The following is a 26,274-nucleotide window of genomic DNA, read 5'->3' on the forward strand; positions in this document are numbered from 1 at the left end:
TTTTGCTGACAGTTGGGAAGGTAGGGAAGACAGGCGATTGGCAGAAAAGATTACAAGGTAGCAATGATAGTATCTGAAAAGGTCGGGAAGAGACTCTTAACTGGGTGAAATGTCAAAGTGGATGTCCTTGCTTTTCAAGGCTTCGGAGAGTTCTTTTGTGTTCTCTGCTCAGTAGAGTGCTCCTGGGTACAGCCTGGTGATGTTAACTCTTCTCTCTATCTCTATTTAGGAGATGATCTAAAATGCAGCACACAACTTGCACAGAGGACAGGATCCATCATGCACTGGAAAGATGTCTACACGGGCTGAGCAGAAGTGCAGCCTCCTCCACCACATGGACTGGTAGGTGACCCAATATTCATGTGCTTCCTGAAGGCCCACGGTATCCTAACCAAACCTTGTGGCATAAATGTCCTGGGATCCTTCCTGCCCTTTCTGTTGATATTTGTACATCTTGTCCTTTGCCTGGTAACATTCTGCCCAAGCAGCGGGAAGGTAATATGGCTAGGAACTACCGCCCCATTCCTCTAGCGACTTTGGGGCTCAGAACCACCTTCCGTTCAATACATGAGTTAGAGATGGGTCTGCTCTACTTACCCACTTGTGCCTGCCCAAGTTCTTCACCTAGCTGGAAAGATGTGCCAAGATGTTGAGAGATTCCTGTTAAGTTTAAGGTAGTGAGTAAACGTACTATGGTGTATGCGAACTGGTCAGAGCACTGGCTGAAAAGGGTAGGAACCTCCATTCACCACATGGGATGACTCCTGTTCTTTGACTAGCTGGTGCGGTCTTGCTTTGGGGCAAATGCATCTCAAACCTATATTTCTGTGTGTGTGTGTGGAGGGGGGTGGGGTGTTCACTGGGGTTTTGGGACAAGGGGAACAATGAAACATGGTGGATGGCATTTTCCAAAGGACCCAGTGCTGGCCTAGCTCTGTCCATTAAAGTCAATGGTAAAGTTCCCATAGACTGCAGTGGGAACAGAGTTAGCTCAGTACTGAGTGTTCTGGCAGTCCCACCTAGCATTCAGTGCCGGGGGGTGTGACCAACATTCAGTTAACTGAGGGAGTGGGTGTTCTGTTAACCAGAGATTAAACGGTTCCATGGAACTGCAGTTACATCGTCTCATTAAAATATTCCCCCTCCCGTGTCTGTCGTTTAGTCACGTCAGGCAGCGTCACTGAAGACATGGAGACTGCGTATAGAGTAAGGTATTAGTCTGTGTGAATAAGCACGTGAGAAACTTTCCCTGAATTTCTGTCTTGCTACTGGTACCTCTGTGCTTTACTCGCCGGTCACTGCAGTGCAGGGACTGTTGGTCTTTGCTACCCTCATTTTCACGGTTTTATAACTTGGATACCAGTAACTCTGGATCGTGATCTGAGAGACAGGTTTCAGCCTGGGATAACTACATTCATATCTTACCAAACTTTTTCCCTTTCCCCCAAGATGACCAAAGTATACAACCCTTTCCCAGCCAGCTGGGTCAGCCATCTTTAAATCAGAGAATGGAAAAAGAATGGGTGTGTCCCAGCTTTGGGTGTGCTGTGTTGGTGTATGCAACTGTCACGGGTTGTTTTCAATGCCCGGCACCTTTATGTTTCTGGATGTCTGCTTGTCTGGAGCTGCTGTTTTGTAAGGCAGAGATGATGCAGGATGCTATCAGGCAGCTGAATGCTGCACATGTTCGTGGAGACTTTAGATTCATAGGTTTCTAAGGCCAGATGGATCATAATGATTATCTAGTTTGACCTCTGCAAAACCCTGGCCCAAAACACTCACCCTGAAACTTTGGCATCAAGCCCATATCTTCGGTTTGAGCTATACCATATCTTTTAGAAAGGTGTCTAATCTTGAATTAAAGACTTCAAGGGGTGGAGAAACCATAGGCAAATTGGTGAATGACTCTTGTGTTTAAAAAAAAAAAAGTGCCTAATTTCTAATCTGAATTTGTCTAGCTTCAGCTTCCCGCTATTGGATGTTGTCAAGTCTTTCTCTGCTAGATTAAAGATCAGTCTGTCAGAAATCTCTTCCCACGTAGATACTTTTAAGCTCTGATCAAGTCACCTTTTAACCTTCTCTTGGATAAACTACATAGATTGAGTTGCTTTAATGTCACACTGGAAGGCGGGTTTTCCTGGCCTTGAATCATTCTTGTACAGGTTGAACCTCTCTAGTCCGGCACCCTCGGGACCTGACCAGTGCCGAACCAGAGAATTTCCCGAACCACGGGAGGTCAATACAGAGTGCCAGTGGGTCTCCATTGGCACAGGAAGTAGGATAAGGGGGCTGTGGCAGCACCCCCAGGCTTTGTACCCAGTGTGGTCCGCGCCTGGGGGCCCCCTTGCCGCCCCCCCACCAGGGGGCTCTGATGCCGGCCCTAGGCCCCAGCCTCTGGCCCCTCGCCTGGGGTCCTAGCTGCTGGCCCCAGGTCCTCCCACTCCCTCCCGGAGCTTGAACACCACGAATCAGCTGTTCACTGAGCTCCGGAAGCGCTAGGAGGGAGGGGGAGGAGTTAGTAAGCACGGGGCCACCAGCACACGAGAGGCATGGGGAGAGGGGGGAGCTTGCCGGGCTATGGATGTTGCCGGACCAGGGGAGTGCCGGATTAGAGAGGTTCAACCTGTAGCTCTTTTCTGAACGCTTTCCAATTTCTCAACATCCCATTTGAAGTTTGGACACAAGAACTGGGCATAGCATGAAGTAGTGATCTCGCTAATGCTGTATACAGAGGTAATATCACCTTCCTACTTCTATTCAATATTCCCTTGCTTCTATATCCAGTGATCGCTTGCACCCTCTTAGCTACAGCATCATGCTGTGAGCTTATGTTCAAATGGTTATTTACCATGGCTGCTCGGTCATTTAGTGTCACTGAATTCCAGGATATAGACCCTCAGCTTGTAAATGCGGCCTACATTCTTTGTTCCTGGTTGTATGGCCTTGCATTTGGCTCTATCTATTAAAACACATTGTTCAAATGACCCTGCCTTGCCAAGCAATCCAGGTTGCTCTGTATAACTGACCTGTCCTCATCATTATTTACCACTCTATTTTTGTGCCCTCAGCAAATTTTGCTAGCATTGATTTTATATTTTCTTCCAATTCACAAATAAAAGATATTGAACTTAATTGAGCCAAGAACAGACCCCTGTGGGACCACACTAGAAACACCCCCATTCAAATAGATGATTCCCCATTTAAAATTAGTTTGAGATTGATCAGTTAACCGGTTTTTAATCCATTTAATTCAGGCTACATTTTTATCAGAATGTCACACATGTCTAAATGAAACCCCATCCAGAAGTATAAATCTATTATGTCAACACAGTTACCTTTACCAGCCAAACTTGTGATCCCATAAAAAAATACCCAGTTTGACAAGTCTTATTTCCATAAAACTATGTTGATTGGCATTGATTTTATTTCCATGCCTTAATTCTTTACCAATTTTCATTCCATATCATTTTTTCCATTATTTTGGAGAGCATTAGTATCTGACTAGCTGACCTATAGTTACCTGGACCCTCCTGGTTACCTTTTTAAAATAGTGACACAACATATGTTTTTTTCCCAGTCCTCTGGAACTTCCCCAGTGTCCCAAGATTTGTTAAAAATCACTCTTAATGGTTTCAAAGGCTCGTCAGCTAATTCTTTTGCTACTCCTTGTGGAAGCGATTAGTCATTCGCTAACATCCACAACTCTTTCACATCCTCCCTAGTTACTGATGGAATAGAAAGCATTTCATTATCACTGTGGTATATGAATTCACCATCCTGCTTCTTTCCAAATACAGAACAGAAATATTTATTGAATCACTTCTGCTTTTTCTGCATCATGAGTGACAATTTTACCATCCTTGTCTAGTATCAGACCTATACTATTGCAAAGAGTTTGTTTATTCCTGATTATATATTTAAAGAATTCCTTCTTAACCTTAACCCTACTGGCCACAGTTTTGCATTGTTGCTTTTTGCATCCTTTATTAATTGGCTTTGCCAATTTGCTTTGGCTCTTTCTTGCTTTTGCTCTGTTCCTTAATCTGAAATAAATAACTGACTTGAAAGGAAAGCAGTTGCTGTTTGTGCTGGAAACATAGGTATACCTGATCCTGATTCTGTGATCACAGATAATTTTCTGCACATCTGCATATTTAATACCGTGATTTATTTTCCAGTACTATGCTTGCAAGCCGTTGCTCCATAGTGAGTGACTAATTGCTTCCAATGTTTCACCCTCCCCTACCAAAAAAAGATCTGACTTAAAAGTTGAGATTTGTGAAGTCAGCAAGAAGCAGGCACGTGAATTACAACTGTGCTCAGCATTTCAGAAGTAGGATATGCCTGTGGTAGGGATTGGGTCTGTGTACAGAGCCCAGCAGGAATCCCAAGTTGGTCAAGGAAAAGCTTCCCTGAGGTTGCAGGTTTATTTGCAGGTTTTCTGGAGCAATCAAATTGAAACAAATTGGCAGGGTCTCTGTCTGCATTCCCTCAATGCAGCTAAAGAGTCTTCAGACACAAAACAAAATTAAACCAAGGCAGCTCCCGTTTCCTGGCTCCTAGCTGGAAAAGCCCAGCTGTTCCCCTAAGGGTCAGAAAAGAGCTCACCTCTGGGAGCCCCTCCCAAGATGGGGCTTCGAACCCTTTTGGGAACCAGTGCTGGGAAATAGCTTCGTTAAGACCCACGCCTAGGCGGGCCACTCAGCAAAGGTATTGAACATCTCATCACAACATCCAAGTGTCCTCTTAGCTCCACCTGTAGCACATATTAAACTCCCTGGACAGGAGAGACGTTAATACCCAGCTATAGATTGTTGGTTGGTGATCTAAGGAGGAAGAGTGGGTTGTGGTGAAAGCCCTGGCCTGAAAGACAGGAGATCCAGATTCAATTCTCAGCTCAGCCACAGACTCCCTCTGATCTGGGCAAGTCACTTAACTCTGTCTCGGTTGTTATGAGAATAACAAAGCTGCTAATGAGAGTGTTGTACTATAGCGATTTAAATACCTGGCTAGATTGTAAATAATACCTGGGCATAGCATAAGCTGCAAATATGCTGCACGGGCCTGGACTAGGGTGTGGGGAAAATGCCTCCTTTTCTCATGCTTTAAGTGTATTGCCAATGCTAATTGGAGATGAGGGAATACAATTCAAACACAAATATAAACAAAATAAATAATGGAAACTGCAATCTTCCGCTCGTGTAAAGACTGGTTTGGTTTTTGCAAACTTCCTGTGATGTGTCTACTGGCTTAGCATGGGGCTGCCCCTGGATACAGGGTTGCTGCCATTCTTTTGTTTAGATGAAAGAAAAAAGACCACAGAAATATTTGCCTTGTGGGGAGAAGTCGGAGATGTACCTAGAACTCAGTGGAACAAAAAACAAGGGAGGGGACTAGGACACATTTTAGGTATATGAACCCTGACAATGAGTACAATCTTCAAAAGCACTTAAGTCCCATTTTCCAAAGTGACTTAGACGTGTGGGAGCCTAAGTCCTTATTGACTTTCTTGATTTTTTTTCAGTGGGACTTAGACACATTTTGAAAATTTTGCCCAGTGTTCCTTTAACTTGCAAGACTTTAAAGAGTCACACACATGGGCAAATTATTACAGTGAATTGATTTAGTCAGTGAGATATCAAGTGCACAATGGAAACAAACTGAAAAAATAGACAAATGTTTTTCACCCTGGCAACCTGTGTCTGTTCTACTGATCCTGGGTGTGACTTGTACCAGCTGGCTCAGAGTCATGTGGCGAGTTTGGTTTATTTATTTTTTTTGAAGTTGACAGTTGTCCTTTTTAACAAGAAGCAAAGGGGAAGCGTTAACCACAGCTGCAGAATTCAGGAGGTAGCAGCCGCTGGAGGAGGCGTGTTGATGCCAAGTATTGCAGTGTAATTCTGAGAAAAGAAACCTTCAAGCCTCATCCTTCCTAGCCACCTCTCCTCTTCTCCGCCCCCCCCCGATATTGGCCTGGCTGTTGCTCGATTCGAGGTGTGATGTTGTAATCTTTGTTGACGCTGAAGATCAAAGCAGAAACACTTCAAGGTGCTATTCTGCACATGCTTATGTAGCGTGATTCAGGAGCTAGTCCAAATTCAGTGTTTGTAATATTTATTTGTATTACCGTAGCACCTAGGAGCCCCGGTCATGGACTGGGAGCCAGTTGTGCTAGGTGCTGGACAAACAAACCAAAAATGGTGGTCTCTGCCCCAAAGAGCTGCTGGTGAGTCTCTGTTTCCTGTTCTAAAGTGAGATTTCTCTGGGAGTGGCTGTTCAGTCACATATTGTTGGACTTTCTTGTTAATTTCTTTGCTGCAAAAAACAGCTTGACCTATCCTGACGTGGTGTTGGAGGCATCTTGGTCTGCTGGTTGGAGCATGGGACAGAGAGTCAGGAGACCTGTGGTCTAATCCCACTTTTGCCACTGACTTGCTGTCCTTCAGCAAGTGGCTGATGACTTTGGCTTTTTTCAAAGATGCTGAGCTTGCGAACTACCATGGGACTCAAGAGCGTTCAGCACTTCTGAAGACAAGGCTGTTAACTGATCTGTCTCTGTTTTCTCACAGGCAGAGTGAAGATGATACTGACTTATTTACCTGCCTACTAAACTCGCAAGGGTCTTGTGAGGATTAATTAATGTCTGTGAAGTAACTTGTACGTGTAGCGCACTCTAGAAGTGTCTGGTGGTGGTCACCTTTCAAGTCAAGCACCAGTGCTCTGACCGGGACAATGTAGTTTGTGTGCTCTGGTTCCGAGCCTCTGATTTAGAAATCAGTGAATGCAGCTCCCTGTGTGATGATCCCATTTTACAGATCAGGAAAATTGGGCTGAAAAGTTGACTTGCCCAGTACCCCGTGAGGTTGGTGGGAAGGGACCCTGGGAGTTCCTGGATGCCACCATGACCTGATGCTACTTTAATTTTGTAAGGAAGCATTTAGGGTGCAATAAAGCAGCAGAAGAGGCTGAGATTTTTAAATGACCTTTTCTCCCTGCAGTGCCTGCATCCTGTAGCAGATTATCTCCACTGGAGACAGTCCTGGCTGCTATGGGAGCTACTGCATCTGAATACTCTGGATTTGAGAATGAAATCAGCAAGAGATGCTTTGTAATGGACAGCTCTGTATAGAACCCTACTGCTGCTCTGCGTTTGTCCAAGCACAGTGTGTGCAAGGAGGGAACAGAGCTACTGGGATACTCTTCTAGGCCTCACCACCTTCTTGCCTGTCTTAATTCTTTGTGTATGCTGGAGTGACTGCACTGCAATGCACCAGCTCAGTGTGCATGGGTGATGTTACCCTTTAATGACCTGCCCATAGACAGGCTATAGGACATTCCACCTTTATTCCAAAAAGAAAAGGAGTACTAGTGGCACCTTAGAGACTAACCAATTTATTTGAGCATAAGCTTTCGTGAGCTACAGCTCACTTCATCAGATGCTCATGAAAGCTTATGCTCAAATAAATTGGTTAGTCTCTAAGGTGCCACTAGTACTCCTTTTCTTTTTGCGAATACAGACTAACACGGCTGCTACTCTGAAACCACCTTTATTCCAACTTCCCTGTTTTGGGGTCTTCTATAGTTCAGGTGGCAGAGATGTGTGGTTTTGGAGCAGAAGGACTATGTGCAAGCTTATATGTAGCATCTGTTCTCTGGAGTCCATTCATCGCTCCTCCACTGATGTCAGCCCAGAATCAGTGTGCTGTAGGACAATATAAACGGGCTCTCATTGCTTCAGATTGCCCAAAGTCAGTTGTCATCCAACTGAGAGAAATAGTCAGCACACCTGCATGCCCCAGAAGAAGGAACATTTTCCTTTAGGATATTAAATTGGTTTTGTATTTAACTTTCTAGTGCCCTCAGCTGGCAAGCGGCTGACCCTGAGCTGGGTAGACCCTGCCTCGCTAATGGGCATAGGTTGGTAAGGAAAGGAATGTTCACTCTGCCAACTCCAGTGCTCACACGTTGCCTGGGCTGGTCTTCACCTGAGAACAGCGCTTCATTAAGAATGACTGACTGATTGCAGACATGTATCACCGGCGTGCCTCATTTCTAGGGATGTCCCTCATTACAGACCCAAAGTTCCGTACACAGCGCACACATCTGGCCTCCTTCACTTATGATGTTGAGAATTATTTACATCAGAAATGAAGAACCATGGTGCAAAAGTCCGTTAGAGACCCTAAAAGGACGGGTCCCCCAGCATTGTCAGTTTCCTGCATGAATAATGTTTGTACCCCTCGCTATGGGTCTTTGTCATGCATTTAGACTGTGGCAGGCTGAAATTCATAGATTTTTAAGGCCAGAGGGGACCATTAGATGAGCTAGTCCAACCTCTTTTATAACACAGGCTATAGAATTTCACCCAGCTACCTCTGTATCGAGCCCATTAACCGTGATTTAAGGTGTGATTATAGCATTCGCCACTGGGTGCAAAACATTGTCACTGATAAAATTCTGTTCACGCATTTGTGGCTTTGTAGGGAAAATTGCATTTTCAGGTTTGGTCTCCCACCTAAGGTGATTTGCTCCTCTTGGAAAATTTGAGCAAGATCCATTTGGCCATTCCACTGAATAACACGAGGTGGGCAAACCACTTCTCCAATCCTAAAACAAAACTATTCTCACCATGCTTTTAAAGGGGGCTTAATAAAAATGGCTGAAGTTCATGCCATGGCATGGAACTAGCCCTCAGTGAGGAACCAAGTGCTTGTTCTTGATTTTATGGAGGCTGGAGGCATGCGGTTTGAGAGAGATGCTGCACATGTATCATGAAGTCATCAACAAATCATGCTTGCTCTATATCTTTAGGAAAGGCAGTAAGATGCCTGCCATCAAGGCCTTTAGATGAGCAATTGGGGAGTGGTGGGTTGCAGTTTTGGTCATTCTCTGTTTCGGAGTCAGCTTTCAGTGCCCAGACCAGGAAGTGAGTCCTCTGAGAGTTTTGGGGATTCTCCCCTCCCGGGGCAGGAAGGGGAAGTGGAGGCCTCCTGGTGCCTCTTAATTGCTATGGCATAGGGTGCACTTACATGCCTGTGCATGCCTTCATACTGGGCACTTCAGACACAGACCTGCTCTCGTTAAACTCGGTGGCAAAACTCCAGCAGCTTCCAAAGACCCGGGTCAGCCCCTGAACTAGCTGTGCGCTTGACATGGCTAAGGCCTTTGTGCCTAGCTTCAAACCTGCTCGAGCGCTGAGCTGCAAGCAAGGAGAGGAAGACAGGGATTTAAGTTACAGGGCAGATACAGAGGCTCTGAATGTCTTTGTGAAGACACTCTTAAAACACAGAGTTCTAAATTAGCCAAGCTCCCCTTCTCAACCACATGGGCCGCTCAGCCAGTCAGGAGGTCTGTCCTAATGGGCACACTCTAAACCAGAGGTACACAAACTGTGGTCCGCGGGACTGTCATACCCGGCCCTTGAGCTCCTGGCCGGGGAGGTTAGCCCCCGGCCCCTCCCCTGCTGTCCCCCCATCCCCGTAGCTACTCCACCGCATGGGCAGCATGGCTGGTTCTGGCCGGGCGGCGGGGCTGCGAGCTCCTGCTGCTCTCAGCTGCATGGTAAGGGGATGGGGAGCGGTGGGGGGGGGAGGTTGGATAAGGGGCAGGGGTCCTGGGGGGCAGTCAGGGAACAGGGGGCGGTTGGATGGGGCAGAGGTTCTTGGGGTGGGGGCAGTCAAGGTACAGGGAGCAGGGGGGGTTGGATGGGGTGGGGTCCCAGGGAAGCAGTTTGGGGCATGGGGTCCTGGGAGGGGGTGGTCAGGGGACAAGGAGCATGGGGGGTTGGATGGGTTTGGGGTTCTGAGGGGGGCAGTCAGGGGGCAGATAGGGCGTGGGGGCCAGGCTATTTGGGGAGGCACAGCCTTCCCTACCCAGCCCTCCATACAGTTTCGCACCCTGATGTGGCCCTCTGGCCAAAAAGTTTGCCCACCCCTGCTCTAAACTGCATTTTCATGCAGGTATAACCTTGGTGAACCCAGTGTAATGCTTGTTAACGTGGAATGAGTCTCTCTCCCCTCCCCACCCAGCTTGTGGATCCACATACAGTTGGCTAAACCTGCCAGCCTGTGAACTCTGTCCTTTAGCTCAAGCACTAGAGCCGCAAACAGAGGCAGCTAACAGAGGCCCAGAAGGAGTAGCTGCAGACTCTGTGGTTGGAGGTAGTGGGAGTTGGTGGGTGCTGTGTCTGGTCTGATTGTTTGTTTGTTCCCTGTATATGGGATGCATAGCTGGGCTGTGGGCCCCTGAGTAAGTAGGGCACCTTGCTAAAGGCTGCGAGAATCTAGCCCATGGAGCTTTGTTTGGGCAAGCTGTATGATGTCTCTGAGTGGTTAATCACTCACTGGTGGTGAGGGGTGGGACTGAGCAGAGCTAAGGGAAGGCTTGGTATAAAAAGTCACTTGCTAGATTCACTCCAGAGATGCAAACAGAGGCAGTTAACAGGGCAGTTTTGGAGGGAGTGAGAGAGGATTTTCTTCCAGGTTCAGCACTACATCTAATACCAAGATGGCCAGCGATGGAACAGTGCTATCATTTAAGAACATCTCACTAGAGGCACAAAAAACCACAATCGAGGAAGAAGGGCCTTGCTGGGTAAAAGTCCAGCCTGGGTTTATAGGGGAGGTGAAGGCAGCTATAAAAAAAACATTATAACAAATGGAAGACAGGGGACATTGATGGTAGTGAATATAAATCAGATGTTAGGAATTGTAGAAAATTGATAAGGAAAGTGAAGGGACAGAAGGATAAATCTACGTCTAGCAAAGTTAAGGACAATAAGAAGGAGTTTTAAAAAATATATTAGTAACATAAAGAATCCTGGCAATGGTATCGGTCCATTACTAGATGGAAATGGTAGAATTATCAGTAATAATGCAGAAAAGGCAGAAGTGTTCAATAAATATTTCTATTCTGTATCTGGGGAAAAAACAGAGGAAGAAGTCTTAACATATGGTGATAACACTCTTTCTGTTTCACTAGTATCTTTGGAGGATGTTAAACAGAAGCTACAAAGCGTAGACATTTTTCAATCAGAAGGTCCAGGTAACTTGTATCCAAGAGTTTTAAAAGAGCTAGTTGAGGAGCTCACTGGGCCATTCATGTGGATTTTCAGTTAGTCTTGGAACACTAGGGAAGTTCCAGAAGACTGGAGGAAAGCTAATGTTTTTCGTCTTTTTAAAAAGGGTATACGGGATGACCCAGCTAATTGTAGGCCTGTCAGTCTGACATCAGTCTGGAGCAAGATAATGGAGTGGCTAATACAGGACTCCATTAATAAAAAAATTACAGAAGGGTAATGTAATTAATGTAAATCTGTATGGGGTTATGGCAAATAGATCCTCTCAAACAAACTTGATATCTTTTTTTTTTATGAGATTACAAGTTTGGTTGATAAATATAATAGTGTTGAAATGTACATAGATTTCTGGTTTAACTTGGTACTGTACAATATAATGATTAAAAAAACTAGAATGATATAAAATTAAGATGGCACACATTAAATGGATTAAAAACTGGCTAAGTAATTGGTCTCAAAATGTAATTGTAAAAGGGAATCATCATTGTGTGGGTATATTTCCAGTTGGGTTCCGCAGAGATCAGTTCTTGGCCTTATGCTATTTAACATTTTTATCAGTGACCTGATAAAATCATTCCTGATAAAGTTTGCAAACTGTGGGAGTGGTAAATAATGACGAGGATGGGTCACTAATACAGAACGATCTGGATTGCTTGGTAAACTGGGCGCAAGCAAACAATATGCATTTTAATACAGCTAAATGTAAATGTATCCATCTAGGAACAAAGAATAGAGGCCATGCTTACAGGATGGGGGACTCTGTCCTCAAGCAGGGACCCTGAAAAAGATTTGGGGGTTGTGGTGGATAATCAGCTGAAAATGAACTCCCAGTGTGATGCTGAGGCCAAAAGAGCTAATGCAATTCTGGGATGCATAAACAGGGGAATCTTGAATAGTAATAGAGAAGTTTTTATCTTTCTGTTTGGCACTGGTGTGACCACTGCTGGAATACTGTGTCCAGTTTTGGTGCCCACAATTCAAGAAGGATGTTGATAAATTGGAGAGGGTTCAGAAAAGAGCCATGAGAATGATTATAGGTTTAGAAAACCTGCCCTATAGTGTGAGAGAAGCAAGGAGCTCAATCTACTTAGCTTAATGAAGAGAAGGTGGAGGGGTGACTTGATCACAGTCTATAAGTATCTATATGGGGAACAAATGTTTAAAAATGGCTCCTTAATCTAGCAGAGGAAGGTATAACACAATCCAATGGCTGGAAGTTGAAGCTAGGCAAATTGAGACTGGAAATGTGGCATAATTTTTTAACAGTGAGAATAATTAACCATCGGAACAATTTACCAAGGGTCATGGTGGATTCTCCATCATTGACCATTTTAAAAGCAAGATTGGATGTTTTTTTTAAAAACTATGCTTTAGGAATTATTTTGGGGGCAGGTCTCTGGCCTGTGCTATACAGGAGGTCAGACTAGATGATCACAATGGTCCTTTCTGGCCTTGGATTCTATGACTGGCGTGGCCTATGCTTTTAGGTCCAGAGCCCCCAAGTTCACTCCCCAAAGAAAACACTTGGGACTTGTTACACCAGGAACGGCAAAAAGCTGACTGAGAACAGTGGATTATAAAGGGGGGATGTGGGGGCAAGAATTCAGCCTTAGCTTTAGCCAACAAGTTCATTAATGATGTGGCGATGGTGCAATGGTCACGTGCTGGGTGCTTGTGGCCTTACTTTAAAGGCTTGTTCACAAGAGTTGCAGAAAGGGGCTGCTGTTGGCACGACTGGGATGTGTTGGCTACATGTTACAGTGGATACATCTCGAATTACAGGACACTGAATTGCTTTATGCTGTATTTCATAAAAATACCCTCTTGTCGCAGCAGAGCTGAGGTGTGCTCCGCTCTCCCTTCTCAGCAGACTGCATTGCACCCCAAGGTGACACCTGCAGAAGGAAGTGGAGTTTGTGACTAAATGTCCTGTTTGCTTTAAAGGTAGCCTATGATCTTCTGACCAATCCACATGGGCAGCATGTTCATGTCTAAATGTAGCCCTAGGGTGGGGTGACAGGGTTAGGGATCCAGGAGTCTCCGGCACTCATGTCAAGGCCCTGGATACTCATAATGCAAAGCTGGTGTGGAAGTAACATGGTGACGGTGGTTGGAGTCAAGAATTCCTGCAAAGGCCTGGAACCCTTAACCCATGGTGATCACTGTTGGCTCAGTACTGCTCCACTGGGCCACGTTTTCCTGGCTTCCCGTGTCTGCGGATTTCAAAGCCAGAATGCTTTTGCTTAAATACATTTTTAACAGGGACACAGCACTGCCCTGGCTTACCGAACTCTGGTAACCAAAGGCTGTGGATGTCTCATGGGGTTATGCTGGCCTAAGCTCTGCAGCAGCTGTCCCCTCTGCCTGAGTCATCTGCGTTCCTGCTGTAACGAGGAAACTCTGATTATCCAACCCTCTGATTTTAACCTGTATCAAACAAGTTCCACTCTATCTCATGGGGTGGGATTTAAATATTGCTTTGCTGCATCATCATGGGGTTGGCCCTGGGCACTGGGAGACCCTGTGATCACAAGAGTGGCCCATGTGATCTCAAGCCAGCTCTGCATCTGTGATACTTGCCTTAGGCCCGCCCCTCATCCCTCCTTCCTCACCTTGCCTGTTATCTGTTTTCTAAGAGCTTGTCCTCTCTCTCCCTTTGGAAGGAGTCCAGCCCCCTCTCCCACATCTCATTCAGTCCAGAATAAAGCAGCCAGCCAGCACTGTGATTTCCTCCTCTCTTGCTAGTGATGAGAGGAAGGAAAGAGCATGCACCTTGTTGCGCTATTTGTACTTGTGGCTGTGCTCACACAGGAAATGGAGTTCTCCTCATCCGGCAATTTACCAAGGTGTATTCCAGTCCCCGCCGCTTTTGCAAATCCCACTTTGTTGCCTTGGGCTTTTCCCTTCTCCACAGTGAGGCAGCTGGTCTCAAAGGCATCTGTTCCAAACATCCTGATTTGCCTCAGCAATAGGCAAACCCACCTGACCCCCTCTGCCCAAATCAGTCCAGCTGAAGGCAGAGGTAGTTTGCATCCAGATCAGTCCAGATCATGCCCAGCCCTTGCCCCGCCCTGTTGCTTTGCCAAAATCAGCCAGGTTCCCAGCAGCTCTGGGCCTCCCTGCTGGGACAGCTACTTTCTTGAAAATCTCTTGTCCTGGGACTTTCCCAGGAAGGTACTGCAGTCTAGGGTGAGGCTGACAGAGGGAAACCCCACTGTGTGAAAGATCTGATTACAGCGACTTGCCAAAGCCCAGCAAAGAGAGTAATGAAGTTCAGGAAATGTGTACTTCAAATCACATTGACTTCTGGGAGAAAAGCCGGTCAGAGGTACTGCTGAATGAAAAACTGAAACATTGCTGAATTTAACTATTGAGTTGTTGGCCATGCCTCCCATTGTACACAGATTAGATCATAAACAATACCACATTGCTAAAGTTGTAAGCAAACCAGGCAGAAGTCGGGCAATGCCAAAGGTAAGGTTACAAGTGCAACTTTATTTATCTTCCTAGTGGGTAGGACTTTTGCCCTGAAATCCCAATATTGTTGTTTCTGCCGGCCCCTTGCCCAATTCAGTGCTCGCTGAATGAGGCAGCTGTTCGGTATTTATTTATCAATCACCTCTTAGATCAGAAGAGGGAAGCTGCACATGCTGTCAATCTCTCTGTCAGCCTCAGAGCTGATCGAAATGGATTGGAGCTGGTCAGAAATTTGGGCTTTTGCAAAATGCTTTTTCTTGACCCAGCCTTCCCCCCACCTATATCTTGGGCCTTCACAGTGTGGTGTCCTGCCCACCCAAAAGATGAAGCAACCTCCCTGAAATCCACAGCCTGGGGTATCTTATCTCTGTTATCACATGGAATTTGTGCCTAAAAACAGGACAAACCTGTCTGGCTCCTGCAGTTACGGAACTTCAGTGATATAAGCATAACTGGGACACTGTATATTATAATGTGATTGTGCAGCCACATTAGTTAATGCATAATTGTCTTCCTTACTGGGTATGCAGAACAACTCTCTTCCAGAATCCACATTATTATTATTATTTATTTATTTATTAAATGTGTTTAACCTCTATAGGCTGTGAAGAAAACCTTCAAGATGTGACCCCTGGGTAATGATGTAGTACTACCCATGCGAATTTTCTGAAACAATAGAGCTAAGAGGTGGGAACTGCCCCAATAATCTCAGTTTAGGGACGTTAACTCTGAAGGCTAATGAGATAATGTAGGCATGTCAAGTATTTCACTGCAGATCATTTTATTCAAAAGGTTATGCTAATACGTTTGTCTGTCGGTTGTTGGAAGTGGCAGCAGATATTGCCGTGGGGAGCAATGGGACAGCTGGTTGCTATTCAGCTTAGTTGGGGGGTGGAACACAAGGAATTCAGACCTTCCCCCCTCCAAATTTGGAGTAACCTCTACCCAGAAAGGGGAGGGAAAGAGGAGCTGCATCTACCTCTCCAGTATCAAAAATCTTCCAACCTCTGCCCCCATTACCCAGCAACCTTTACAAAGCAGTCCAGTGTGTTCTGTGCAAAAATCTGCAGCCGCTGACAATCTAGAGGCAATGTCCAACTGAACTTGAATTGCAAATTAAATGAATATTGAGGGAGAAAGGGGTATTGGGAACTTAGCAAAGCAGTAAGGAGGAGAGGGGCTTAGTGGAGCAAACAGTGGCATAATTCAGGGGTTCCTGCCACATAGGTTCCTGCTGCATAATGTGCCGCATAGGACTTTGATTGTAACTTCATTGACAGCCAGCCAGTCAGAGTCCAGTTACACCCAGCGTGCCAATCTAAAACCTTCTTGCGCTGTCACATGTCACTTAGGGCATAAACCACCATCCCTGTCTATCCTGGGCTGCTCTTTGCTTGTCCTCCATGTTGTTAAGTCCCTGAAGTTTTTCCTCTCTGTCTGACACAAGGATTCTCTCAGTCGGCCTGTTTTCCACGTTCCCTACCCAGTGGCAGATGCTCTGGCTTCATTCTTAACATGAGCTATTTCCATCTATTCTGGGTATCTTTAGAGATAGGGGGTTGTTGAACACTCTGATGGATCTTGACATTTGTTATAAATTCATTCAAGTGAATACCTAGTATTTGTATTTAATACCTAAGGCATTGAGATGTCGGTATCTTTAGGAGGATTTCTAGCTTGCACATAGGGTGACCAGATGTCCGGATTTTTGGGGCTTTTTCTTATATAGGCTCCTATTACCCCCCACCTCCTGTCCCGATTTTTCACATTTGCTGCCTGGTCAACCTGCTTGCACGTCTGTATGTTAAAGTGGCAGTGACATTGGAGTTGAAGATTTGTAGTTTCGTCTTTAAAATTGGTAGATTTTTGATGACCAAATCTTGTTTAAACTGGTGAAGTGCCAGGTTGTGACATTTTCTTCCTGGACATCCCCACTGGCTTGCATGTTACTGCCGAAACATGTGAACTCTTACATTCCTTTGCCTTCTAATGTAACACGGGAGTTGGGAGTTGCTGGGGTTCTCATTAGATTTGTTTTTTCATAACTGATTTTTAAATCCGTCTTTCTTGCGCTGCTGGGCATTCTTTGCTTACATATGGGTAGAGCTGTCATTTAGAAGAGCTATGTCGCCAGCAAAACCGAAATTTTTGAACGTACTGTAGTTAAACCACATGAGGCTTGTATTGTATTCATCCACGCTTCTCGTCATGAGGTTAGTGGCAATGACAAACAGGAGAGGTGAGCGAATGCATCCTTGTTCGACACCAGTGTTTACGTTAAACCATTTATTCAAGCTCTTCCCATAATTAAGACACAAGTGTCTGGTTTGGGTATCTAGACTAGTTCCAAAACAACAGGCTATTGAAGCATTATGATCAAGCTTTTCAAATTAAAATTAATAGGAACTGGACACCCTTTGGTGGCTTTGAAAATCTCAGCCTCTGAGCCCTGTAGCAACTTGCAAAGGTTTTAGTTAACACAATGACTGTGGAAGCTCTTTTATTCTGCACACCTGTTCTCTTGCTGTGTTCAGAATCGTGCTGACGTTAGAGCCCACAATAAGGTTTACTGCCATTTACATTGTAAAGCCAGTGCAGCTACTGGGGAGGGAGCTGCAGTTTTGTTTGGTTTGCACATTATTTACACAATTGTTTGTTCATTTCCTATGGCAGCATCTTTCCTTCTAGGGACAGACATGCACAGCTTAACCAGAGTAATAATACACCACAGCTGGGTCAAGGTGCTGGCAATGATGCATGAGATAGAAAGAACCAGACTTGACTCTCAGACTTGCAGGGTGAGCTGGCAGTTATGGAAAAAATATCTTTTTCTTGCCTGCTGATCACACTTGTCCCAGAGTCACAGAGATCCAGTAAATAAGGAGCCCGACTGTACCCCTTTTCAGAATAACTTTTCGGAGCAAGACTGCACTTTGAAATTCCATGGGTGTTTCTCAGTGGAATAGCTTTGCTAGTAACCACAGCTACCCCGCTCAGTGGCCCAGGTAGCAAAGCCAGCTGAATGTTAATGGTTCACGGTATGAGCAGGAGTGGGGAGGACTGGCTAGGGCTGTGAACTGACAACGAAGGAAGCAAGTGTCAGGAGATGTATTTTACTGGTGATGCAGTTTCAACTGGTCTGGATAGATGTGACCTTTTTCTGCTCCCTCAGTGGCTCATAAATCTTGCATCTTCTCCTTCAGAAATCATTTAATACCAGGGTAGAAATAAGTTGTGTACTCTGTGAAGGTAAAAAGAAAAGGAGTACTTGTGGCACCTTAGAGACTAACCAATTTATTTGAGCATAAGCTTTCGTGAGCTACAGCTCACTTCTGAGACCTGAGATGGCTTTCTAGGTCTCTTGGCTAAGATTAGTGGCAGTATCCCTGTATTGGAGGCATTCTCTGTCTGGACTCTTTCCCGAGCGCACTCTCCGGGTCTTTTCTCTCTCTAACGTCTCTGCTCTCCTACTTGCTAGCTGCACAGGTGGGAAGGTGTGTGGTGATAACGGTGTGAGACTTGGAATTGAGGAATATTAAATACCTGGGTGACCACAGTAGGAGTTACTTGCCTCATTACCTTTGTACCATGTACCCACAATCGCCATCAGGCCAAGTTCAAGTCCTGCAAGGTGCTCAGGGGTCAGGGCCTGGAGCATTTAAAAAATCCTAAAGCTCCTGGATGAGGAGTGTGGGTGACACCACCGCTGCTCTGGTACAATGGAACTCTCTACCTCAAGGGTAAAGCTCATCTGTGCAGGAGACGGAGATTTCACGGAGTCAGTGCCAGACTGTGGAACAGACTCCTCCAGGAACTGAGGACCATCCCAAACATCCCAGCCATCCACTCCAAGTGCACTTCTCTGACTTGCCTTCCCTGATATCACCAGGGAGCAGTGTGGACTCTGCCAAAACAATTCCCAGTGAACCGCACGTGACAGACATTAGTCACGTCAGTTAATGTGTGAATGGAAGGTGCTCAGATACTGTGTCAATGAGGGCAGGATAAGAACAGAATAGAATGAACATGCTGGGTTTCTAGCTCTCACTGGCACGAAGTGCTAGCCCCATACTCCAGGTGTTATCGGTTCCTTCTGTGCACCCCCACTGCCAACTCTGGAGTTTCTGGTGTATTTGAAATGTGGTTTTCCTTTCTCTCTCTGATAGCTGGGCTGTGTCTGAACTGCTGGAGCCTGCAGGAGCTGGTCAGCCGAGATGCAGGAAACTACCTCATCCTCCTAGAGAAAATCCTGCAGAAAACCAAAGAGGTAAGGCCCTGCCAGCGAGAATGAAGGATGGCCCAGCAGGGACGAGGCTTGGGGCAATGGGTGCTTTGTTGTCATTAGGATGGAGTCTGGCAGGGGGTCCTGCTCTGAAGTCTGTAAAGAAGCCTCGTCCCCTATATAATTTGAATGCTAGGTCTCTTGCTTTCCATGGAGGAAGGAAGCCTTTGAGCAGGAGGAAGTCAGAGTGTTATGCCCAGTGAAAGAGAAGCTGGTGTCTGGCCTGCAGGCTTGCTGGTCAACTGGCCGTGTTCTCTCTCTCAGCACCGGAGATGCCCAACTCTGCGTGTGGACCCCCAAATGTGAATCTGATTTGCCGTGAGTTGGCCCCATTCCCGCTTGCCCTGCTCCAGTCAGCGTGCAAAAGTGTCAGCCCCTGTGCCCAAAATGATTTGAATTTTGCAGTTTTTAGCAGATATTATAATAGGGTTAATGACTGAGCATCAGTGCCTGGAGACAGTCGAGCTGGCCCGAGGTTAGACCTCTGGAGAGCAGCTTCTGGCATGTGGGAACTGCAGAGAAAAGGGATGTGGTAGTGCACTGGGAAAAAGAGCAAGCCTGAACATCTGCACTTTGAATAGCATCACAAGACACAAGGAGAGGTTTCCTACTTCCTGAAGTGCTGCTATGTGCATGACCTCCAGTCCCACAATAGCGACCGCCTTCCTCGGCACTTGGGGAGCAGCCCAGATTCCAGTCTCATTCTCCATTGTGTGCTGGCCATTGTGCAGGGGGAAACCGGGGAAGGGAGATCCCAGCCATACGGTTCCAGGAGTCCTGGGCATGCATGTTTCTAGGGGCAGGGCTGCAGTTGGTTTGGTGTGCTAGGATTTATGAGGCTTGGCTTCCTGAGACCCTCCCTTGTTGCAAGCTTTTCTTTTTTTGCCTGTCCAATTCAGAAGGAATTGATGGCTTCCTGCTATTTTAATGGAAGCTTTGCCTCAGCTATTCTGGTTTGCTTTGCAACCAAAAATACATTTGGAACGTAGGGACTGAGCAAATGCTAGCATCTGTAGTAAGCAGCAGGCTGCTAGGGTTTGCTATGTCCAGCTAAGCATGGGAAGTGAAGGATCAGAGGTGCTGAACTGTTAACCTTCAACAAGTCCATCTTCTGATGTGAGGCCATCAGCTCTCCCAAGTTAAGTAGCCTCAAGACTTGGGTGGGAGACCTTAGCCTGGCAGGAGGTGGTGTTAGGGACTCTGGAGTTCAAGCGAGCAAATAATTTGCATGACAGTGTTGCCAACCCCCACAATTTTATCATGAGTCTGGCAATATTTGATGTTTTCCTTAAAGCCCCAGCTCCTAGATTCATGTGAGTAAGTGAGAATCTCAGCTTTCATTTTTGTAAAAAGTTTCTAGCCTTTCTAGTTAAGGAGAAAATCTTAAAAACATGACCCAAATGTACTTACCCTAAAGACTCAAACCAAAAGAACTAAAATGAACCAAAAATGTGTCTGTTGGGGTTTTTTTTAGGCCTGATTCATGATTTTTAAATGGCTGGGGTAGGCAATAAGGCAACTAATAAGTTGATTATTTTTTAATCTTTTCCCCCTTTTCTCCAATCGTTCAGGAACACCTCATGCTATTCCTGTATGGATTCATAATTATTGGTGAATTTCCTCAGTGAATAATTCTTAGTCTGCAGATTGTCCATAATTAGCTTTGTTGCAAATTTTCACAATGTTGCCTAGTGATGTAAATCAGCTGGTGGTGTTTCTGTTATCTGGTTGCATGATTTACATTCAATACACAGCACACATTGCAACAAGTGTGAATAAAGTTCCGTGCTCAGAAAATGTAAAGGGTCACAAACTTGGCTGGATATAAATTCCCTTTTGAATTTGAATAGTTGCAAAAATATTTTCCATTATTCACTCATGTGAATCTAAGATTGACTGGCACCAGCTAATCTACATTTTTAAACATGACTATCTTTGTCCTCGCTGGGCGCTAAGTAGCATTTAACAGAGTGTTAATTTAAAGATTGTAGTTAACACATTTTCTAATGCGCCTCACTTTCCCGGTGTAGACAGAGCTTGGATGTGTTGTGCCAATGGCCTACTCTGTACTTACAAAGCTAGGCTGATATAGCTGCATTGGTTAGGGATGTGAAAAACCCATGCTCCTGACAAGCGTAGGTGCGCCAACCTAATCCCCAGTGCAGACACGGCGTAGTTACGCCAACCTAAGGCCAGGTCTACGCTACAGACATATCAGTATAAAAATGTCGCCCAGGGGTGTGAAAAGTCCTGTTGAATCCTGTGCAGTGCCTGTTGAAGTCAATGGGAATCTTAGCATCAATGTCATTGGGTGGGGTACTGGACAGACCCTATATGAGCAATTCTTGCGATTGGATGGTTTCCTACAAAGCTTCCTTCCATCTCCTGACAGCTTTTGGGTATTTCTGTAACCAAGTAGCACTGCTGATACTCCTCTTCTCGTGTGTATTTCCTGCAGGTCCAAGAGACATGCAACTATGACCTCCTCACTCCATTGGCTCTGCTCTTCTATTCTGCAGCTCTGTGTGTAAGTCCTAAATTTTTTAACCAATTGTAACTTCAGCTTCAGGGACGGGCTGAGAATTGGAGCACTGGCCTAGCTGAAAGCAGAATAATGTCATTATATAAGACATAAGAACTGCCATACTGGGTCCATCTAGCCCAGTTTCCTGCATCCGACAGTGTCCAGTACCAGAGCTTCAGGGGAGTGTACAGAACAAGTCAATTTTGGATAGTTCCATTCCGGCTTCTTTCCCAGCTTCTGGCAGTCGGAGGTTTGGGGTTGCCCTGTACATGGGATTACATCCCTGACCATCGTGGCTAATAGCCATTGATGGGCCTCTCCTCCAGGAACTTATCTAGTTCTTTTTATAATCTAGTTATACTTTTGGGATATCCTCACCTGAAGTACTGTGCTCTGCCCTAGTCTTCTCATCTGGAAAAAAGATCTAGCAGATGTGAAAAGGGATCAGAAACAAGCAACCAAATATCATAAGTCGGAAAGACTGAAAAGTTTGGGTCCATTTACGTTCAGAGAGGAGATAAACGAGAGGGGACGTGATAGAAGTGTACAAAATAACCTGTGTATAGAAGGTGAATCTACCCCATTTGCTCTTTCTCATAATTAATCAAACCAAGGGAACTTCTAATGAAACCCAAAGGCAATACATTTAAAACGGATAAAAGGAAATACTTTTTTTCAGGTTTCAGAGTAGCAGCCGTGTTAGTCTGTATTCGCAAAAAGAAAAGGAGTACTTGTGGCACCTTAGAGACTAACCAATTTGGTTGAGCATAAGCTTTCGTGAGCTACAGCTCACTTCATCAGATGCATAAAAGTGGAAAATGCAGTGAGGATGTTTTTATACACACAGACCATGAAAAAATGGGTGTTTATCACTTCAAAAGGTTTTCTCCCCCCACCCCACTCTCCTGCTGGTAATAGCTTATCTAAAGTGATCACTCTCCTTGAACTGTGCAGTTCATTGCTCCAAGATCTCTGGGAGGCCAAGAACTAAGCAGGATTCATAAAAGGGTTAAGCATCTGAAAGGATGGGAACATCCATGGTTGCTAAGAGTATGTTCTCTTTAATAAGAGAGAAACTCTTGCTTTGGCGCATAAGCCACTAACTGATGGAGTTTAGGAAGAAACAACCCCAACAGGCAGGTTATTCTGTAGTTGTCCAGGGAAGGGTTTCTTGAACCTTCCTCAGAAGCATCCAGGGCTAGCTACAGTCAGAGAGTGGACTGTACAACCTCTGGTCTGATCTAGACTGAGAGTTATTCTTATTATCCTCCCAGCGCCAGCCCAGATACCTGCTTTCCCATGTTGCTAATGGCCGCTGAAACCTCCTCCTCTTTTATTTGGGCTATCGAGCAGCTCAGTTTGGGAGCCTAGTTTGGGACCTGGGAGGATCTGAATCCATCTGAGTGGTGTCGGGGGCAGGGAGGGACCAAAGCCAAAGAGGAAGGACAGGCCTCCATGACTGTGTCCTTGACCCACCTTGGATTGTAATCCTCATGCTACTTCTTTTTCCCCTATAGACTCCTCACTTCCCACCAGACTCTGACCTGCTTCTGAAGGCCATTAGCACCTACCACACCTTCCTTACCTGGCCTATGCCGTACTGCAACATCTACCGGGAGCTACTGACCTTCATCAGCGATGAACTCAAGGCCCCAGGTAGGAATCCAAACAGTCCATCATTTTACAGATCCCTCTGACGTGTAGTCTTTGTGGTGTTGGTTGCAGCTAACTTAGCCTCAGAGGGTCTGAGTGAAGTATTTTGACCGTTCTTCATGCCAAACCAGAAATGCTCACCGCGGTGGCCTGGTATGCACAGTGTTCTCTCTGAAATTCTCTGAGTGTTGCTCTCATACACACACGTTGTGTTTAAACAAATCATGCAAAGCTCAGGACCAGCAGCCATGCAGCAAACTGTGGGTCCATTTGCTACCATGTGCTCTGTGTTTTCCAATACAGTTGTAAATGGGCTTTTGTCATCTGGGAGGAGCGGGCTGAGACTGCTGAACTCATTTCACTGCTGCCCTAACACAGATTGGAAGCCAACTCTCCTCCAGAGGTGAAAAGCTGAATTGACATAGTTACGTTTCCAGAGTCATGTGTTTAGCATTAATGCTGTCACGTAGAGGAACCACGTTGCATGGCACTGGACATGTCTCCATGAATGTTAAATTCAGATAGACATGCTGATCTCGGTGGATTCATGAAGCGGATGAGAATTTCCACTGCAGCCTCTTTGTTCTGGGGGTATCTTTTGCATGGCAAACCAGCTCTGGTTGCTCCCTGCTGCTATTGTCACTAGCCCTAAACTTTGCTTTGCGAAGGAAAGTGACTCAGCGGGACAATTTGGTTATAACAGTGAATCCATTCATTCCCATCAAGGTGGCTTTAGTCTTTGAGTGTGCTGCTTTGTAAAAAATTTTCATACAGTACCCTGGAACTCCCAGCCACTGCTTTGTGGCTGAGGTGCTGTCTCTGTGTAATTGGACTTTGGGCTCAGCTGCAGGCGAGACCTGCAGCATGTAATCGTATCTGTCTTTATGCAGTAGAATCTTCTTAATGAGGCTATGCTCGTGGATGGCCTATTGGTTCCAATTAAGCAGCTGTTTCAATTAAAAGAAGAGGTCATTTAAAAAGGGTCTTGAGGATGGGATGCAGAGAATCATTTTTCTTCAGTACTGTATTAGAACAGATTGTAGAATTTCACACCCATTGAACGTCTGGTTAATCACCACATCACCCCTTGGCACCGTTTGATTGCTAATGCAGGATTAGATGAGCTCCAAGCAGGGTTAGGGGACATGCTGTTGAAAACCTGTGTTGGCAATGGGCAGGCCATGTCTACATTAGACCTTACAGTGGTACAGCTCTTCTGTCGACATAATTAAACCACCCCCAACGAGTGGTGGTAGCTATGGCAGCAGGAGAAGCTCTCCTCTCTGTGTGGACACGGCCTTAAGTCTGCACAGCAAAGTTTTACTGGCATAGCTATGAATAAATCACACCCAGCATAGCTATGATGGCAAAACCCCCAGTATAGAGAAGACGGAAGAGTGCATCTGTCAGTTTAGCTAATGTTGTTTGGGGAAGCAGTGTAGCAGAGAAGAACTCCTTCTGTCTGCCTCTGCTGCGTCTCCACTTGGAGACTCTGCCATCCTAGGTGTATTGGCATAGGCTCTGTAGTGTAGGCGAGCCCTGAGGCACACATCATTGCTAACGCCCTATGTACTAGCGCAGACAGGGCCAAGAGGAGGCTCCGTACTCCAGAGCTGAAGCACTCTGGGAGGACAGTGGGGGAATACACTGTGTGCTTCTTAACTGTGACGTTACCCAGGGATCCACTTTCTGCTGGTGATAGTGACTGGCAACAACTGCAGGCTAATTATCAGCAAATTATCAGTATCAGCAAAGATTCTTCAGCTAGTGCCAAGGGGTTAAGTAGAGATTAACCAGGTGTTAAGTGGGGGTGAAATTTGAGGTTCCAGAAACGGGGGGGTGGATAGAAGATGCTTTCGAGGAAGCAAAAGGATTAAAAAAAAATTTTGTAACTGCCATCTAAACCACATCCCAGCTCAGAGCTGCCCTGGTACGGGCTGGGCCCTCAGGCCTTTGTCTGGGTTGTGGATATGATGTTAAGAATAGTGCACTGATTGTATTAAGTGAGGTGGCAAATGAGGCCCAGTAAGCAAGGGGGTCTGGAGACCTTTCACTGGTTGGAGCTCTCAGGCCCTCCCAAACAGGGTTCCCAGTGAAGCAGCCCAGTGGCTGGGGTTGGCCCTGGTCTACACTACGGAGTCAGGTTGATGCAAGGCAGCTTACGTCCATTTACCTTAAATCAGCCCCTCCTGGGTACCGCTGTAATGGTAAACCTGGCCTAGCATCCCCCACCTTTCCAAGGGGTCTCCGGCCATTCCCTCTCATCTGGCTGGGCCTGGTCTCTGAAATGGCAAAGCCACATAGAGCTGGGCTGCGATTCTGCAATGTCAGAACCAGGGATGATTCAGAACTGGGTCCCATTTTATCCAGATCCCTAAAGTGAGGGCGAGCAGGTGGGAAATTGCTCTGGATTTGGCCAGAGAGAGACTGTGAAGGTCCCCAAAGAAAGCTGCCTGGGTCCAGCATTCTCGTCTTGACCAATCCGCCTAGGCCCTCTCTGCTGTGCACATCTCTGCGGCCCTGATGTTTCCCACGCTGCCTGTAATGAGAACCAAACTTCACAGAGCAGGCTGCACTGGCCAGGAGACCTGCTGGTCCCAGTAATGGGCACTGCTCCCATGAAAGAAAGTGACTGAGGACTCCGGAGGGATAAAAGGAAAAAGCATGAGGCCAGACAGTGACAGCTGGGAAATGGCACCAGCAAAACAGGGAAGTCTTCTGTAACTCAGTGCAGGCTGGTGGCCAGTTCCTGTTTGCTGCGGCATGACGCTCGGTTGCGTGGGAGCAGTGATGGGATGCATTGCTCAATGCTAAATTCTGGCAAGGCAGGAAACTGCAGTATTCTCCAGGGGGCAGTGTGCTTTGGGAATGCCTCTTTCTGGTTGACAGCTGGGCTGGGCTACATGCTCCTGTCTAGAGATGGTGTATTCTGACCCTGTTTAACGGCAGCACAAGTCCCAGTTTCATGTCGCGAAAGCCGCGGTGCTGGGATGGAGATTATGCTGATGTCACAGGGCTGCCTTTGCGTGGGGAGTGTGTAGGGGTCAAAGACATGCAGCAAGGCCAGGGCTTAGTGAGAACCTTCTCCTCACAATGATGAGTTCTGTTTTAAAATGTCAGTTTGACATGTCCTCCCCCACCAGTCACCTTCTTCATCCTCTGGGCTCTGGAGTTAACCCCTCAAAGCCTGCCTCTTCCATGCTGCCAGCCGGATGAAAGCTGCTGAGTGGTGTGTGCAGTATCCAAAGGGTTAATGTTTCC

General features: G+C 46.1%; 1 protein-coding gene across 2 annotated transcripts in view; it reads left to right on the forward strand.

Annotated features, from left to right (window-relative positions):
- The window catches only part of PIK3R5 (phosphoinositide-3-kinase regulatory subunit 5), a 105,506-nt gene that overhangs the window by 51,401 nt on the left and 27,831 nt on the right, over positions 1–26,274 (forward strand). For both annotated transcript variants that reach the window (XM_074970590.1, XM_074970589.1), the window contains exons 2-5: positions 230–342; positions 18,721–18,821; positions 21,295–21,363; positions 22,878–23,016. In XM_074970590.1, the coding sequence (XP_074826691.1) occupies positions 243–342; positions 18,721–18,821; positions 21,295–21,363; positions 22,878–23,016 (409 nt within the window). In that variant the 5' untranslated portion in view covers positions 230–242. The remainder of the gene's footprint in view (positions 1–229; positions 343–18,720; positions 18,822–21,294; positions 21,364–22,877; positions 23,017–26,274) is intronic.

The sequence above is a fragment of the Natator depressus genome, chromosome 14 (genome assembly GCF_965152275.1).
Source record: "Natator depressus isolate rNatDep1 chromosome 14, rNatDep2.hap1, whole genome shotgun sequence".
NCBI classification, from domain to species: domain Eukaryota; kingdom Metazoa; phylum Chordata; order Testudines; family Cheloniidae; genus Natator; species Natator depressus.